Source organism: Porites lutea, chromosome 2 (genome assembly GCF_958299795.1).
Source record: "Porites lutea chromosome 2, jaPorLute2.1, whole genome shotgun sequence".
NCBI classification, from domain to species: Eukaryota; Metazoa; Cnidaria; class Anthozoa; order Scleractinia; family Poritidae; genus Porites; species Porites lutea.
In genome coordinates, this window is record NC_133202.1 from 40565288 (window position 1) to 40585032 (window position 19745).

At 38.6% G+C, this 19745-nt stretch overlaps 1 protein-coding gene across 1 annotated transcript; it reads right to left on the bottom strand.

The window, feature by feature from the left end:
- Positions 1-2778: 2778 nt before the first annotated feature.
- Positions 2779-19183, bottom strand: LOC140928620 (metal cation symporter ZIP14-like). Its single transcript, XM_073378395.1, has 8 exons — positions 18880-19183; positions 15778-15949; positions 12249-12418; positions 10730-10888; positions 9616-9792; positions 7076-7274; positions 6562-6749; positions 2779-5588 (listed from the first exon to the last, which is right to left on the bottom strand). The coding sequence occupies exons 1-8, from the start codon at positions 19168-19170 to the stop codon at positions 5436-5438; spliced, it is 1509 nt and encodes a 502-aa protein (XP_073234496.1). The 5' UTR covers positions 19171-19183; the 3' UTR covers positions 2779-5435.
- Positions 19184-19745: the final 562 nt, after the last annotated feature.

Here is a 19745-nt window from a genome sequence, read left to right on the forward strand (position 1 = left end):
TCCAGTAAGACTAAAAACAAGAGAGAATGTGGATAGTGCGACAGGAGGTGGTTGATTAGCTCAGCAATTACTCATTTTGTCGGATGAAACCGGACTTAGCCTGCGAGCAGGCCCACGTCCACTTGTCTTTGCAGAAAATAGTAAAAAAAAGAATAGGTGTTAGTTAGTCCTCAGTTTTTGGTCTGCAACAAGAATATATATTAATGGCCTCGTAGCCAGGAAATAAATCTGGTCACTCTTTGTTTCTGCAAAGATAAAGTATATCTGACCAAAGGAGATTGTTTAGTACAAAAATACACAGTTAAAATGTTATATTCAAGAACAAACATTAACCACAAAGGACTGCAAAGGACCGCAAACGAATATGCCGGAAAACGTAGGATCTATAAAGACCTGATCAGCAAAAATGAAAGGTAGACATATTCAAGAACGACGAAGAGCTCCCGGGGAGGGTCCTCCCATACATTACCTATACGGGTATGTGCCGCCCAACGGGGTCGTGATTTTGAAGCTCCTGGTTTAGAACGGGGTATCCATTTCAGAGGCGTTTTCTAGAACGGGGTATAATATTTCGAACGCACGAAAGCTCCAGTTTTTTAAGCAGTCATTTAAAATTATTCAAGGACAGATTGCTTTTAAAATACGGTGCAATGCTTTAACAAGCAAACTGTTATACTCTTGTTGCACCCTAGAACGGAGTATACAAAATTGGCCCATTTCTAGAACGGGGTATCAGTTTTAGGGGAAATTTTTTTTAGAACGGGGTGCCAATTTGGAGTCCCGGGCGGCACATACCCACCCAAAAAATACCCAAGTGCCACCCCGGGGAAGAGCTACCCCACATTAATTAAGCGCTTTTTTAGCTTTTTAACTTTCTACAACCTGCCCTTTCTAGTCAAGTTGTCAAGAAGTAGTTGTAACAAGCAATGAAGAAAAATGAATGCATACAATCGAGAAAAAGTGCCTTTTAATACCTACACAAGTTTTTCCCGTCCTTGATAGATGAGCCAATCTGCTAGCCTGATTCTCACACGTCCGAGGTCGTCGGACGTCTGAGAATTAGACTACCAATCTGCCAATCTGCCTGTGTTTCCAGTAAAATCGTCAATGTTTAGTTATATTTAGATCAGGAAACCACGTGCGTGTCAAAAGCTCCATGGCGGCCCTGGGGTTGGCACATGCCCGAACCCAGGGCCACGGAAAATTTGCTAATGCCACACCTCCGGAACTGACAAGGCGGGCAAATGCCGCCCAGTAGCCCGGGGAAGGAAGGTCGCAGCTAGAATTGACTAATATAATACAGTACTAATGCATGGAGTGGCAGAGTGGCCATGACATGGAGATAAGTAAAAGAAACATGCGAGAGCACGGCTCACAATATTTCGCCTTTTTCGAAAACAAAACCCCATTTTATGCATGACCAAGTTATAATTTGTGAATAAAACCCCCTCGCCCACCTTGAGGTGTTTGCGCGCCCACCAAACAGTGCCAAAACCGCCAGGCTACGCTTTCTTGTTAAAGAAGTTTTATTTAGGAATCTCAGAAACAATTTTCATGTGATAAATGAAGATATTAACTATGAGTTGGAATTTCTTGATAAACTCGCTCTAGGAAATTATAATGAGAACCCACCCATCATCTTCAAAGAGATTCTGAACAAAAAATGCACGCTTTGATTAAAGCAACCAAAAAATTGTCCGGCCGCAGATTAATCTTTGCTACTGAAAAGTACAAACGGGCAAAGTCACTCGTCCTGTCCAGAGACAGATCCAAGTATTTTTTATTTGGAGGTCCAATCTTGGATTCAGAAAAATCAGAAAACCGGTACTGTAGAGTACTAAAGTCATGACATCATAAAAATTAAGTTTCTGAAATTCGTCAGGATATTCTGAAAGAACAAAGTCCAAGAGGCCTACTTACCAAAAATGAGCATTTTGGTTAAGCTACTACTAGGCTATATGTTATAGCCCACTAGTAGCGAAAAGCGCCGCTTTTTCGCGAAAAAAAGGATAACTGTAAAGTCCAGCTTTAACTAGCTAAAGGTGTTTTGTATCGATATTTTTTACCAACTAGTTGGATTTTACTAAAACAATTATTCCTCTCGCCCTCTTGGCGTCTGAGCCAATGGCCTATTTGGCCTTCGGCCTCATGGGCTATTGACTCAGAGCACATTTGGACTCGAGGAATAATTGTTAAATATTTCCTTTTTCACTCTAAGGCGTACGTAGGCTAATCAAATAGTAGAAACTTGTTTCCGCCACTACGATACTCTCGCAAAAATTCGTAGTAGAATGACGACCGCTTTCACATTTCCAGCCAAAATGACGCTGGTTTCCGCACGAGCACTACCTACTATTGAGAAAATCTCGTACTCGTAGTCTTTTTTGTATTAGAATCTAAAGGTCGCTATTGGCAGAAAGTTTTTGACGAGAAATTTAAGGTTGCGCCAGGAAAGAGAGTTAAGAAATTTCCTCTTCTTCCTCGCCCAAGCCCATCGCATTCTTGCACGCCTGAAGTTCCCCTCTCCTTCCACCTTAAAAATAAACGCGACAGCTAGACAGGCTAACCAAATGGTGACTGGATCAGAAAATTAAGACCACCCAAGGAAACAGTGAAGCAAACTCCCCTTTTTCCTCGCCCAAGCCAATCCCGTTCTCGCGCGCCTGTATTTCCCCGGCATTTGTTTTCACCCTAACACTACTGCTTAATACGCAAACCAAATAGTAGTGGCAGAATCGTTTCGCACTTTTGCAGTGAAATAAATATAAATTCAAGACATAAGCTAAGCCTTTTATTCGAGACTTTAATGAATTTCTGGAAATATATTAAGTACAATTCTCAAGGAAAACTTTTGAAGTTTACAGTTAGACTGTTGAGGATACGTCAGTAAAAAGCACACTATAAAAATCTGATCTCTGAACAATTCAACGAATCAAATATTTTGAAATGCATGAGAATATTAAAGCACACTACCCTGGGTAGTTATTACAATGATAATTAACTACCCATAGCTAGAGCCATATTATAAAGGCTCTTGGCCATAGTTCCCGTGTCTATAGATCTTCCGTTACTTAAAACTACAAAAAAAGGAAAATGCTCCCTATTATATTAATAGTAGGTTTCGAGAAAAAAGGACTGGCAAGGTTGACCTTATTAATACAAAAATGCTTGAAAACAATAAATAAGCACTTACTTTTTAAAATTTTTTTCGCCGTTAGCCACGTTCTCCACGAGCAGCGAACTGGGTACAAATGTTATGCCACCAGGTTCAATAGACCTCTTTTGCTTGTATGTTTTGTTTTCCCAATACAGGTCACGCTATGATACCCTAGGGAACTGTTCCTTTAAAATTTCGCCTTGTTCACGTGCATATCTACGCATAAATTATGAGAAGACAAAGGGTTAAGTTCCCCTGGGATTTCTATTGGGAAAACAAAACATACAAGCTAAAAAGGTCTATCCTCGGGTTAAAATAATATTCGTATACACAGGTGGAAAATTTGCAAAAGCTATGGAGATCTTTAACTCAATATTTTGTTAACTTATTAAATTTTCTGAAAGTGTTTCAAAACTGAAACTGGAGTTATTTTCAGCGCCACCTGCAAACGTACTTTTACTCGGGAGCTCATTACAGACGAACTTCCATGGCCGCTTACAGGAGGATCAGCTGTAGCTTGAAAAAATAAATTAAAAAAGCTAAAAAATTCTTGCCAACGTTTCCTATTAAGGATAAGTAAAATCCTTATAAATAAAACAAAAAATATCATGGCTCAGACATTTGACAGCGGGTGGACCTCTTGAATTGCCTCAAATCTTGTCCAATGCCTTCATTACTACAACTACCAGAATCCTTACGTTTGTTGTTTTCTAGTGAAAATTAGGGCTATTGTTGTTTAAACATCAGCGGGATTGACAAATTTCAATAGGAAAGAAAAAAAAACAAATGAATTCTGGTAGTTGTATAGTCAAATGTCGTCATCATGAAAATGGCCTATTACAATATTTTGTGAGAAATTACAAGCATGTCTGCAGTGAAAGGGGCACTGTCACGCGCGAGATTAAGACGAACCCAGAGCTGCAAGTAATGAAAACCACACGGCTAAAATTTACCGTTTTTGTAGCAAATGTACACAAAAATGACATATATTTAAAGCCGTTAACCAAAGATTGTAATTAGGTTGACTTTTCGCATAAAACCCTAAGCCACATTATTGGCCGTTTTCATACTAGAGACGGGTTATTCGTCTGAGACGGGTTATCCGTTGGATACCGTAAAATTCCGAAAAGAAGCCCCTCCATGTATAAGCCCCTCCAAATATAAGCCCCCCAGACTCGTAACGCAAAAAAACCCTCCGTTAAATCGCCCCTCCAAATATAAGCCCCCCTGGGGGCTTGTACTTGGAAATTGCCCTCAAATACAAAGTAAAACAAAGAAAAAACGGTCAATTTCCTTCCATTTATAAGGCTAGCTCAATCGATTTTGAAACGCAAATTTCTCTCCGTAAATAAGCCCCTCAAAAAGGGCCTTTGAAAAATATAAGCCCCGGGGCTCATTTTCGGAATTTTACGGTAATTCGTGTCAGACAGATAGTACGTCTCTGACTTTATACATCTATTTGTCCGTCAATTTTGACAAATTTTAAAGACGGATAATCCGTCTCTAGTGTGAAAACGGCCATTCACATACGAATTCGCCGTACTGATCACTGTATTTGTTTTTAAAGGTGTTGCAAAAGCCGCTAGGAGCGAGAGAAGAAGTTCGCCTATAACTTCAACAAATTTATGACAATATTTCCCGTGCTTGACAGTATACCCTTTCAAAAAAGTTAAAGAAGAATGTACATTTGGTTTGTACAAAAGTACATTCAGATGAAAAACAAAACTAAATTGGTTGAGTGAAAATGTAAGTATCAGTGAAATGCCACAGTAACGTAATCTAAGGTCGTATTTTAACTCTTAAATAAGGATGTGATTGAAGGGAAGCTTTTTGCTACCGCTACACATCAACTTGTTATCTGCTGCACCCGGTTTAATAACTCTCTGTCTGACTCTAGGTTGATTACTTGACTTACAGGCCGAACAGCAGGAGTTGAAGCGGGTTTGTTGTCCCTTGTCTCCTATATTCTTCAAGGAAGGCCAACAACTATCATGTAACATACTGTTAGCTAAACAGCTTGCTGCATCAGCTATTCCCTACGATCAGTGCAGCAAAACATCTAGCTAGCAACGCGTCACATGCAACACATTCTGCCTTTCTCTGCAACCTTCACCTTGCACACACGTCAACTGTATAAAAACAGCTCCCATAAAACTGAAACTCTAAACTCATGTCGCCATAAAAGAAGCGTTAATTTTTTTTTCAATGTTGATGTTTTACAAGATTTTCATATCTTGTTTCGGAAGAAAATTCATGTAACTAATCTAAGAGAATAGTTTTATCCAATTGCAATATCCCCACCATAGAGGGCTAAAATAAACATGATAGTAAAACCAAACAGCATGCCAAAGTTCTGAAGGGCAAAGGCCTTGATGTTTTTGCGAATTGAACCTTGTCCGATCTTAACTGACATCTCACAAGCTTCCTCTAACTGCAATAAAAAAGGAATAACAGTATAGTCATAACAATGTCCGCATGATGATTAGAATTGACATTTTCTTATGGGTGTGGACAGTGTGAAGGGCTGGGGTGTGAGGTGTCCTTCTCCAATTCAAAAAATAATTGAGGGTGCCCAGACAAGCATCTTGTACTAAAAATACTATATTTTTGGCCAAGCTATGAAGAAAGACACCAGTTTGAAATCTGTGAGGAAGCTGTAAAATATGTACTCAAGGCAACCTAGCATTAAAATATGATCTGAAAGACCCCTGGGCGGTTGTTTAATTTTAGGGGTCCCAGAGGAGGTGTTTAATAGATAAGATACTTTTAAAAGAGAAAGGCTTTTACTCTCATAACTGCTTTTTCTACGGTTTATAAATAGCAAAATATCCAGTCTAGGCCCAGCTGCTCTTTCAAAAATTACATCACTCTCGATGTCAGAACCTTCATTCAGACTCAGTCAGGGTCATTGTGCATGTGCTGTCATGTACTTGACATTAAACAAGATGCAAAGCGCAATCCTTGTTTAATAACAGCACGAAACTGACTAAACTGAATGATTTTGCTCCTTTTTTGCTTTTTCAATTTCTAGTATTTTGAAGTAACTTTCATGGTGGCGTCTCTTTGACAGGAGTCGTTTGTTAGATATGAGTGACTAATGCATACCTAAAAGCAAAAGAGAGGCGTGTATTTGATAGGAGGCATCAATTAATTCACTTACAGTAAAGTATTGCCCTTTCTTGTACATTCGTTTTGGCAGCTTTTCCCCCCATCACCAAACAAACCGCCAATCACGCAGGCTACATTGCAACTGGCAAGACTTATTTGACTCGTATGTAGTGCAATGTTGCACAAGAGACAAAATACCCATAATGACCAGCGGAATAAAGCACTGTAACTCAATTAAAAGAATGATTAGCTCTAAGAGAATTTTGAATTTATCTGATAAAGAATGGTGCACTTACCATGTCAACAAGAGCAATATAAACAAACATTCCACCTGCAACAGCATAGATCCACTTGACAGCAGATGTTGTATAACCCAGTAACAATCCAATGACAAGCCCCAGATAACAAGAGCATGCTGAGAGAAAGTTGAATCCCATTGCTGCTTTGTATGACAGCCCAGCATTAAGAAGAACTGCAAAGTCACCTGAGGAACGATTCAAAAAGAGTAACTTACTTCACTGGTTCAAAACCGGATCACGATCGTGAGGACTTGACACTCCATCTCAACATACCAGACTCTATAGTATGCATCCTATGAATTTTTCCCGAGGCATCAAATATATCTAAAACTTTTTTAAAATCATATTCTGCATTCCAGTTACTACTCCTACACGTCTTTTTGTGCTAAGTAACCAATCCTGACTGCATTTAAAACTGGATGATCCCATGCTGTGCATTGATCCCTTAACTGAGAAGGCTGCATGTGTAGTGTGTACACGACACAAATTCAGACAGGAAACTTACACTTACCCAGTTCATGAGGGAGCTCTTCACAGAATATTGCAAGTGCAGTGCTAACACCAACAAGTGTCGAACTAGAAAATGACGCACCAATCGCCAACCCGTCAATAAAGTTATGAAGGCCATCACCGATTATGATCATCCATGCAACAGGAGCAATTTTCTTCTTCCCCACTGTTTCCTTGCCATTTTCTAAAGAAAGTTGTGTCTATAAAAATAACAATATTAATACTTTTAGACCAAATAGTGAAAAACGAAAAACAATTAACAGTAAAATCCAATTTTTGGCTGGTGCACCATCGATACCTGCAAGTGAATAGCAAGTCTAGGGTGACGTCACAAAGAACACAACATAGGGGCTTCAAGCAAAGACTGTGAAAGGTTCTAGTACGGTGACCGAAAGTACTTTTTTCCGCCACCCGTCAATGCCTCAAGTCAAAGAGTTTAAGATACCACGACGGCTATAGCAGTGAAAACATCGCTTAAAACAGCGGCACCCAACGAGAATATAGTTCAAAACCACTTAAACATAGCATTGTTAAACTTATTTTAGTATTTAAACGGTAGATATAGGCATATTTTATTCCCCTAAAAATTTTTCATCTTTTCGGATTTCCTAGCTGAAAGTCTAGTGATCCGAAAATTATAGGGTCCAAACTTACCTTTTCGACAATGTCAGCCAGAAAAAAGGCTCCCGAAAATTTTAAGTGACCTTTTTGGGGTAAAACTCCGTTAAAAATGGGCAATTATACCATATTTTTGATGTTCGAAAATCCAAGGAGAGACAGGCAAGCAAGAAATTTTACAACAAATGTTCCGAAAATTCTCGATCTCAAATCGTCTTCCGAACAGATATTTTCCGAAAGTTGACGTTGGGTGCCCCTGTTAAAAGTTTATTTGCGCTCTTAATTCGTTAGCGCGATTATTTCAACTCGCTTATACTTTGTCAAATGTTGGCGCAATCTCCTGAGGTTAAAGCCGTGCAGTGACCCCTACGGCAAGGAAATGTTGAAAAACACATTCATAAAAAGAGGGCGAAGAATGGGCAAATTCAGGGCTTGCTTGTTTTTATGATCACTGAGTCTTATTCCCACAACTTGGTGAGATGATATCCCTTATGAAATATCCTCTTTCCCGTCAACTGTATTTTGCGTATTTGGCTGTATTTTTCACTTGGGTGTCGTGCTTGACACCGAAATTTGGGGCTCATGATCGAAAAATGAGCCTTCAGAAATTTCCAAGAATGACCAAAAAAGGATATCTAGCGATTCTGTTTCAAATAAACACTGGCGTTCTAAGCACGTAAAATACAACTAAATACCAAACGTACTTAGATACTACGGCCCGCCATGGTCTTCTGTAGAGCGTATTCACTCACGTGGCCAGCATCTATGCAAATTTATGGGAACAAAAGAAATTTCTTACATAAGAAAAGAGTCCAACATCCACAGGATTTGTTTGGAACGACTTGGAACACCAATATGGCCGCCATGACATCATGTGAATACGCTCTATGCGTAAAAATGCCTAATTTCACGAAAATGTCAACAAGCGAAGACGAACTTTTTTCCTCTCCGAGTTTGCCTACATTTGACAAAATACAGTACTGCTCAAAAGTAAGTTACCAGTCACGTCTCGTTTCCTGCGCGACGAGAATCGCGTCGCGCACTACGCGATTCTCGTCGTGCGCTATGAGAATCGCGTAGGTAGCGCGAGAATCGTTGAAGCGACACATCCAGCGAGAAACCAACCAAAAATTTCGCGTAGTGTTACTCAAGGACTGAGGAAAACGGGCGTTAGATTTTGGGTTAAGTTTCTTTCCAGAAGCTTTCTTTAAACTTGTCATTAGCACACTGTTTAATTGGAGTCTCTGAGTTTTCGGATTTGTTGGCGATAGACATTTCACACTGCAAGCGACTTGTAATAATCGCGAAAAAGTTTGAAAGAATGTGAATTGACTTATTATTAAAAATTAAGCGACGTTTTGACCGCTGTCGCCGTCGTAGTACCTTGAACTTAGAGGCATGAAAGCGTGGTGGGAAAAATTACTTCCGTACTAGACCCTTCGGTAGTCGTTCCTTGAAGTCCCTAATGATCCCTTACACAATTACCCAATAAAATGCAAACAATAGAACCACACAATAGTGCACATATTGACTTGGTATATCACGCACCACCCCATTCTTTTGGTAAAATCATTAGAAATGCTATGCAAACGTTCTTCCAACGAGGTTTTTTAATGGTAACACCACTGGGACTTTGTAAACAGATTTAAAATTTATGGTGACAAATAATCTCTTCACCGTCGTCTAGAAGTGAACAAAGGGTTGAAAAGTCACTTTCATGAAATGAAGTCTGGTGGGCAATTTTTTCCCATTTTCCTTTTCCCTCTCTTTAATATTAGTTACCACCATCAGAAAGTTCCAGATTGAGCGACATCCCAAAATGCAACTTGAATACTCATTCATACACATACAAAAAATTGTATTGCAATAGTTTTATTGTAACTAAAATAACTAAGTTGTTAATAAATGTTTGTGTGGACATACCTCATCTGAAAAGCCATTTTGTTTTGACCCATTTTCAAAAATTTTAACAGTTGGTAAAGGTGTGTTGATACATGTGCTATGATTGTTAAGAGCATGGTGATGATCAGGTTGCACATTATATAGCTGCAGCTGAACATCAGCGATACCTGCTCCAGGTATTTCACCCTTTGAATTGTCCTGGATATAACAAAAAGAACCAGAATAATCACAAATACATGTACAAGTAACTTGCATTGTAAACAGAAGGACAGATTAGTAATGCCATCTATACTATCTCTTTAAAGGCTACAAAAGAGTGTCACTGGGAATTGACAAGAACAAATTTAGTGTGAGGTCACTTGACTGCATGGTGCATTATAGCTATATATAGTGTGACTCATCACATCTGCTGGTACAGTATCTGTCCACCTGCAATACTTGTGGTTATCACTACCCCATATTAGTTTATCCAACTGCCTACCAATTTGTACAATTTTTCCCAGAATAAAGTAATACAGTGAGTCATAAACTTTTTACGAGTTTCTACTTTTATTATATAGCCTGATGTGAGTACTTGAGGGGCTTGGAGAATTCTTGAAAGTTATGCAAACCCTCAACTTTGTCTTATCTTTGCACATATACCTGTCTTAAATTTTCCCAACTGCACCCTCTTGTGTATATACATGTGTATATATCAAGCAAAACAAACACAGCAATAGTTTATGTTAATTGCTGTTGATTATTTTGGGAAACGAAGATGTACTCAACCTGTAAAAGTTACACTCCCTGACTGGTTAATGACCTTTCAAAGGGTTTACAGCCTCAAGTTTTAATTTTTTGGGAGTCTTGAAGTTTGCCATCTTTTTATCAAAAAATGTTTCAATATAAACATATAGACTTCGGCAATAATGGAAGCTCTCGTTTTTTGTAATTGGCCTGCTAAAATTGTATATTTAAAATTTTACAAGTAACTGTTGCACAGTTATCATAGCCACTGCAAAAATGAAAATGGTGTTGGAAACCTAACTGCAGTGTACATTCTGCTCATTATAATCTTCAACACTACTGAAAACCTTGACTTGTCTCAACAAAATAAATAAAATGGTTGATTTATTATTGCCACAGCACTACTTACCATTTCTTTTTGACTATGATCATCACATGTTGACTGCTCTTTAAACCTGACAATCATTTTCATTACATATTCCAAGAAAAAGAACAAGTATACTCCACTGACGATCACAAGGCATTTCCACAAATATGACATATCTCCATCAAGACCAAAACCAAATGTCTACAAGAGAAAGAGAAAAACGAATCACTGAGAATATTAAAATATTAATTTGGTCCTATCTTTTATTGGTTTTTACTCTTGTGTCAGGATCACAAGACACAGATCTAGATCATTTTCCCGCATATTTCTACCAAAATAGGACATATTTTTTTAAAAGATAAATTTATTAATTTTCAAGGAATCCATGCACACTCCCCTCCCCATTCACTACCTTTCAGTGCTCAAATGAATTAGGTACCATTTTTCCACAGCTGTAATTTGGAGCTTTATTTATTTCAAAGGAAGGTGCAAATAATAATAATACAATAATAATAATAATAATAATGATAATAATAATAATATCGATTTTATTAGTAGTACTTCCACCAGGTGGCTCTTTGCCTACTAATGCCCTAACTTAGTATATTACAAAAAATCAAGCCGATTTTAAATTAAAAATTAAAAATGACATGTACAATAAATTAAGGATAAGTACAAAAGATTTGATAAAAAATATGTACAATTAAAAGATAGCATGGTTAATAATAATAATAATAATAATAATAATAATAATCAGTCATACATTTTCTCGTTCAGAGAACATGAGCTTCTTCGCTAACCTAACAAACTTCTTATAGTCAGGCTCTTGCCTTAACCTATCAGGTAATGTATTAAATAATCTCGCTGCTGAGTCCTGAAAAGTGTTGCTTTCAGTTGGAATATTCAACTTTGGTGCTTCAAGAGATCTTAAGTTATAGGCACTGACAATATGGAATTTGAGGCACAAGTAATCAGGCCAAACATCACCACAGAGAGATTTAAGAGTGATTTTCAGTAGTGCTAGATTTTCAATGTTACAAAATATTTTAATCATAATTCCTTACTTTCGATGACTACCGTTAATCCATCACTACAGTTAGATACAGTTGGAGTTAAGAGGCAATGTCAGAAGCTGAATGATCAAGGATGAAGGTGGTCACACTTGAATCATGTAAATGAAGATGAAATTTGTATCCAGAAGGGGATTTTCAGCTCTTGGAATTGTCTGTTTTTTCAGACTTCAGAGAATGCCAGCCCCCATTCTGAAACCCACAAGTCTTTTCTCTTGCCTTCTCTTCACCCAACACTCCCCTACAATCCCCAGCAACTGGAGAGAGTTGCCCAAAAATCCTGCAGGAACCATATACGTGTAATTTAACTTGAAAATAAAATTATTTGGGAAAGTGCGGGGCTTCATGTGGCCCTTTGAAAATCTCAAAAGCCACATTCTTACCTGAGAGACTTAATTAGAGACACAAAGGGGAGAAAGAGAAATTTACCCATGGTATTGCAATTTGAACCTTCATACATGTATTTTAAATTTGCTGATACATATACTTACATGTGGGATGAGATGAAAGATTCCGCTACCACATAACACACCAACCGCAAGAGAAACCATGAACAACAGGAGAACTTTGTAAAATGATTGATTCATAAATGGAACTACAAAAGCTCCCAGTAGAGATGCACAGCTAATGATGGTCACAGACAAGAAACCAAATCCCCATGCTAAAAAAAAAAATGCCACAAATCATTACAAAAATTAAGCACACGAGTACCATGAATATGCCTTTCCGCTTGAAACAAATTAACATTAAAAACGAAAATACAAAAGACATCAGTTAGTTAATGTCAAATGAGTGTCTATATATTATATCTCACAGCATTTTTTACCAGCTGTACCGCACACAAACCTGCCTTAAAGAGAGCAGACAACATACCTATACATCCCAGCATGAGCGTCGCAGCCACACCCCTTTTAACCATTTGTACCTGTCACTTCAAAAGAAGTATGGTTTGAAGTGACAGTCATATGAAGTTTTCTGGAGCCTGTTTCTCTCAATCTTGCTCATTTGGTTATGCATATTGCCCAGGGAGGGTGGGGTGAGGGGAGGGGGGCACTCAAGGGTAGTGTAGCTAGAGGTGTGCTACTGAGCCTTTCAAAACCTGACCCTGTTTAAGATAAGAGACCTACTTTTACAACACATATGTGTTTATTGAACAAACAGAATGGAATTAGATTTTTTTGTGGAAATGTGTGGTTCCAGAAAATATCCATACCCCCCCACGGATGGTTAATGGAAATTCCTAGGGGGTGGGGGGGCTAAAGGGTAGAATTTTCCGAGGGGTACAGGGGGTGCCCACGAGAATAATTTTCCACAGGGTTGTAAAAGACGCGATCGATCATACGAGACGTACTTAAGTATATGTGGATTATTTTGATTTGTAGCACAACAAAAATTAGAAGTAGATGCCCTTTCGAGAAAAAAAACTTCAAGATGTTTGTCTCAAACGTCGATCGTCTTATTTGCTGGGAGTTCGCTATCATCTCCGCTCTAACGATTTGTCCACACGCTCTAACGATTTGTTCTAACGCTCTAACGGATTGCTCTTACGATCTAACGGTTGATTCTAAACAGCTAACGGTCGGTCCGTCCAACGTTTGACTTTGACGAAGTCTTTAAATAAATATCGTCCTTCGGGCAAATCGATCGCAATTCTCAACAGGTTACTTCTCCGGGAATAAATTCTAGCGCATCGATTAATAATAATTTCTTTATGTCGAAAATGTATCTAGATTGTGGACTCGACTGCAGATAGTCTGACAAAAACTTACGCTAATCGAGAACAAACGTCGTCTAACTCGGCGATATATTTCTCGAGCTTTGTGTAAACAACTTTATGCAAATTACTGTTGACATTCAGTGAGGTCGTCGCGACAAAGCGTTGCGTGACGACCCAAATGAGACCTTTGCCGTATTTTATTATTGACTTCTAATAGAGTACCGTTGAAGGCAAGCTGTTTGTCCAACAGACCTTTCGCCAAATCAACTTTTGCCCGAAAATAATAACGATCTGTTCCTTCTTTGTGGAGAAGACTTTCGATCACGTGCTAGGCAACGAAATAGATTATGTTTCACTGATGTTCATTTCTGAACGTGAATCGATGCAAATATGGGACGCAAAATGAATGTTTGCATATTTTGTTCTTTTATAACCCGAATAGGTTTTTTTGTAATTCCTGAGATTTGTTTAACTGCAAGTGTAATTCATTCAAAGTTAAACTTAATTACAAACATCGAGAGATCGACTTTGTGGTGACTTTAGGACCCGAGGCCGAACAAACGATAAACTTTGTTGTAAGTTAGTTTTCTAGTAGATCCGTTTTGAAATTCGAATTTCTTCACATAGTTTAATGTTAAATCAATGGTTAACTTTGAAGTTATGCTGTAAATGTTGCAGTTGAGATGAAACTGTCTTAGACAAGACGTGTACATAGTGAAACTTAATTACAGTACCAGACATCAACTTTGTCTAACTTTGTCTGTAGGTAGATTCGTTTTGAAATTTGAAAATGTTCACATAGTTTTATTTCAATGAATAATTCAAATTTAAAGTTATGTTTTAAATGTTTTCGTGAGATGACATAAACTTATTAATCTCTGTTCTGCCTCGCGCGTTTCGCTGGAAGGACTAATTAAAAAAAAAGAGACCGCTCATAGTCTATCAAGCGTGCTCTACCTACGTAAGAAATACATATTGTCTTGTAAAAGATTACAAATAGGTCAAAGATTATAAGAAAATGTCTTAAGATGAGAACAGTTAATTTTAAGCGGTACACGGTCGATTATCTCTAAATATGGCAAATTAAGACCATGAAAAGGAAAAAAGGAAATTCCTGGGGGGTGGGGGGGTTATACATGACCCCTCTGGAACGGAAATTCCGAGAGGGTGGGGGGGTCTAATCGGAAGAACCATCCGTGGGGGGGGTATGGATATTTTCTGGAACCACACAATACATTGTTGGTGCCGCTCATGTAGGCCGCATGTCTCCAACCTTCACACTCATTTTTTTTAAGACTTACAGTCCAAAAAGACTCCCTGTTTAAGATGCAAAATAGTGACCCTGAAAACAACACCCTGTTCAATAGCACATACCCACCTAGGCCATATGAGGGAGTGCCCCACCCCCCAGGGCTTCTTGTCCCCAGCAGACAATAGAGGGTAACAGTTATCCATAACTGTTTCAACGGCGAGTTGATGTCACACAAATAGTCCTAGGGACATTGGATCCACATGGACAGTTTAGGGTAACCTGAGATCAGGCGTTTTTTTTTTTTTGCTTCTTTGCTTCTTTGGCTCGAGAGGGAAAAAAATAACGCCTGATACATTTATTTAACAAGCAGTTAACTGCCCCCTAATTTACATAATTTAACGTCTGCTTGACCTGTCATCTTATTAGCCAATAAGCGTTTACCATACGGGAATCAAATTTTGGCGCGAATAATGTCTCTTTTGAAATCAATTTTAGGGAAAAGAAAATTATTAAATACGTCCATGTTCAATACGTCCAGGTCAAGATTCCATACATGAATTGATTATTTGAAAAGTGAACCTGTTTGTCGCTTCTGTAACTTGTAGCCGGTATCAAATTCCATTCAAATGATCAGTGAAGTTTTGACTGCAACTGTTTTAGTATACGATGAGATGGAAAATATTTCAATGGATGAAACTTCTATTTAGGCATTCTTCAAATTCAAGAAAACTGAGCTGGCAGAAATTTCATAACGAACTCGCATGTGTATTCACTGCTCATTATGCAAGCAAAATGCAGACTGAAATCAACAACAACTAACGGATGGCGGCATTTCGGCCAATCGGAACAGCGCAAATCATCCGTATTGTTTCCTATCCAATCAGAAAAAAGTCCAGATTCTGGCTTTTTTACATGTGATCCGACAAAGAAATGTATCATGCCCTCTTCCCGTGAGAGACATAAAGGGATAATAGGGAGAGGGCATGATCTCAGGCTAAGTTTAGGGAAGATTAGGAGTGAATGTTAATCAACGACAAAAGCAAATACTTACCTTGGGTTTTACTTTGAGCTACTTCCCCTTCATCTTCTTCCTCACTTTTTACTGTACATGCTTCACTTTCAATTTGTTGTACTATAGCTGGACATATCCTCTCAAATGAATCTTGGTTCAACCCACTTGAGTCAATGGAAAAGGATACAAACAGAGCTTTCGCAGAGTAACACTGCAACAAAAATGCCTCAACAAATTATATCCTTAACTAAAATGAGGCGGCTTTTTGCTGTAATTTGTAGCTCTTGATAAAACTTACTAGGTTGTTGCCAATAACGTTATTCAATGAATTTGGTTCTTTTTTGGCTACACATGGGGTTCACATCTTCCACAAGTCCTTTGACTCATTATGGCAGCAAGCCACACATGTCAAAGACTGCCCAGAGAAGTTAGAGGAACAGGCCTTAGTTTACTATATCCAATGCGAATAATGCCCTGAGGCAGTCAGATCCCTCAAACACAAATCAAAGAACTCCGATCCCCTAAAACTTCTAATCATTTCAAGCACTGCCAGGCAAGGGGTCGTAACATCAATCCACACAATGTTGAAGCTTTTACTGACAAAAATCATACCATCAAGTACCACATCATCAAGGTGGCCATTGCCAGCACTTTGTATTGGTGAAGTTCGAGAGATTCAAATAAAATATTCAATTTTGTTTCTAACTGTTTTGCTCTGAATTTCGGAATATTATTTAATGTGTTAAATTGGTTCTTTTTCCTTGTGCTACAAGATACAAGTACTTCCAAAAATACATGTAGGGGCTGAATGACTGCAGAAACAATGGAGTACCAATTATCAGGATGAACATAATTGAAAAAATTGTTCATCCTCATATTTGCATATCAACAAGGAGGAAAAATTTAGGAAAAATTCCACAGAATTATCCAAAAAGATGTTCAGCCTAAAGCAAACAACAAAAAGGGGCCATGACTGGCCAAAAACTCATTGGGAAATATGAAGTTTTGTAACAGGGTAAACTCCAAAAACAGTCCACAGCAAAGAGCAAGTCGCCAACAATAATTCCAGCAGTTTACACTAATAACAATAAGAACCAAGTAATGGGTAAATAATGAATGACATGAATAATCCTTGATCTTTAAGTCAACTATGCACTGAAACACTTAAAAATAGAGCTGTGGCTATATGGCCAGTAACCGGTCAAGGTTTTCAAAACACTAACTGACCGGCAGTCTTGTCGATTCTGTAAATTTCACAAATTGAAAAAAATAGCTAATTTAAACTATCATACGTTGATTAAGAAAAGTCAAACGATTCTGAAACGCTTTATAGGTATCAAGTTTAGCACTTGGTTTACGCTCAGGGCTCAGAAAATGAAACCATGATGTTTTCTGAAACTTAGAACTTTTGTCAGGTCAACTGCTGGTCAAGATTTTCGAAACACTAAATGGCCAGCAGTAGGAAAGAGGAAAGGGGAACAAGGAAAGAGGAAGGAGGAAGCAGGAAAGAGGAAAGAGGAAGGAGGAAGGAGGAAAGAGGAAAGAGGAAGGAGGAAGGAAGAAAGAGGAAAGAGGAAAGAGGAAGGAGGAGGGAGAAAGGAGGAAAGAGGAAAGAGAAAAGAGGAAGGAGGAAGGAGGACAGAGGAAAGAGGAAAGAAGAAAGACGAAAGAGGAAGCTGAAAAAAGTTCTACGTGTCACAGAACATGGTTTTGTTTTCTGAGCCCGGCGTGAACCAAACACTAAACTTGAGATCTATAAAGCGTTTCAGGATTGCTTGACTTTTCTTAATCGCATATGATAGTTTAGATTAGCTGGATTTTTTTCGATTTGTCAAATTTACTGAGAATATAGGACAGCCCGTCACTTAGTGTTTTTTAAAAAACCTTGAACGGCAGTCAACCTGAAAAAAGTTATGTCACAAAACATGGTTTCGTTTTTCTGAGCGTAAACCAAATGCTATTCTTGAGATCCATGATGCATTTCAGGATCGCTTGACTTTTCTTAACCGACATATGATAGTTTGGGTTGGTTAGGATTCTTAGATAAGTAAAATTTATTGAAAATACCAGACTGCCGGTTATTTAGTGTTTTGAAAACCTTGACCGGTTACCGGCCATACAGCCACAGCATATACAATAGAGGGCTTAATTCTCATGCTTCACACCTGAAGTTCTAAAACTACTCTGAGAGCGGTTTTTTCAATGACTGCTTTTTGTTACTCTTTGTAGCACTTGGTGTGCGTGCTTTTAATATCATTTGACACTCGTCATAGCTAAGTATATCAAGTAGGTACTTGCATGATATAAAAATAAACTGAACGTTATTTAAATCGCACATTCTCTTTCTTGCATACTTAGTATACATTATACAAAATATATGTAAATCTTATCGAAATTCATTATTTCAAATGGAGGAATGTAAACCTAGTAATTTAATTACAGTTTGTGTCGTAATAAACAATGCTGTTAAGAAAGAAAAAAGTGCCACGTCCTACATGGAAACAAAAGTATATAAACCACTTTAACTAATGTTGCTTAAAGTCACGCCATGTACTTGGGACTCGTAAAGATATTTAATTTGACAAGGCTGTGCACGAAGGAATCTGTCCAGAATACCTATCGTTCAAAATAATCATTTTATACTGAGAGGAAGTTTTACAAGATGATATTGTAGAATCTGTTAGCATCAAGATTAAAATTAATAATTATTCGATCCAAGTGGTATATTGCCACGTGTGATCGACTCAGTTCAGTGACACAAAGAATAATGGAGTCGAACAGAAAATTCGCAAGACTCGGCTCGTTCGTAACTCAAGAAAGTGAAAAACATGTGATTCAAGCTACATGATCAAGTCTTAACACAATCTACACCGCATCGCCGGCGTGGTTTTCCGCCGGCGTGATTACACTTCGATCATTTTTAATGTCATCGAGGTTACTGCCTGCAAATTAAGGAGATTTCACAGTGAAAAGCAAAATAAAGAGGACTTCTTGGCCAGACCGCCAAAACGAATCTCTTATCAGAAATCTATAAGCTTAATAATGGTTTCTTGGTTTGTTTTGGTGTTATGTACTAAACTCATTAAAGACTTCGACAAAAAGAATGCTACCTAAAATTTATTGTTACCCATGTGGTCTTACCTTATCAGCGCCATTAGTCGCTACATTTCCCTTAGCTGTTTCACTACTGCTTTTCTGTCCTGTAGTATACATGGAACCAACTTTAAGGTCTTTCAGCAAGGCACTAAACTGCTTTAGGTTCATTGATTTGTTTGCGCCATATTCTTCGAACAATCTATCAACAAAAGATTGCGCTACTGGTCCATTTAAGCTCCGTGCGTCGTCATGCGAGAAAACATGAGAATCTGTCGTCCTGATGAGGGCAAAAGAGCATAGAAGAAGCAAAACCGTCCAAGAATTCGCTGAATCCATTGATGAGTTGTACAAGAAGGCCCCCTTCTGCAGCACCACGCTATCGTTGTATGCAGGTAAGCACGTGAAGTTTTGTTGAGTTCTGATCTCAAATCGAGACTTTAGTCACGACCTCACGACCTCAAGTGGGCTGTGTAACCGGGCCTTCCTGGAGTGCTGAACATCGCCTGTTCCAGGCTCCCAAATCACACGCGTCCTCCGCGCGTCCTATTTTCCCGCGACCAAAGGAGGCCATTCTGTGTGTGGCTCATGCTCAGCACAGCTTGTTTATCTTCAGATAGATACCTGTTTACTATAGCTGTTTTTATGAGGGATATCTTTACAGCAAAAAAAAAAGGCTCTAAGGGAAACCAAAATGTGCAATTTCGACCCCTTAAGCAAGACGAGGAGTATCCCCCACTTTCACGCCATTTTAATGAAGAAGAAGCCCTGGGGACGAGGTTGGAACATCCCCTCACTTTCGAATGGGAACCCCCGCCCCTCCCCTCCCAAGAGCGAGGAAATTAGAACACATGTAGAGTACTGACTCAAGTGTGAGTAATGGATAGTCATCAGTAACCCACGCGGTTTCGCGC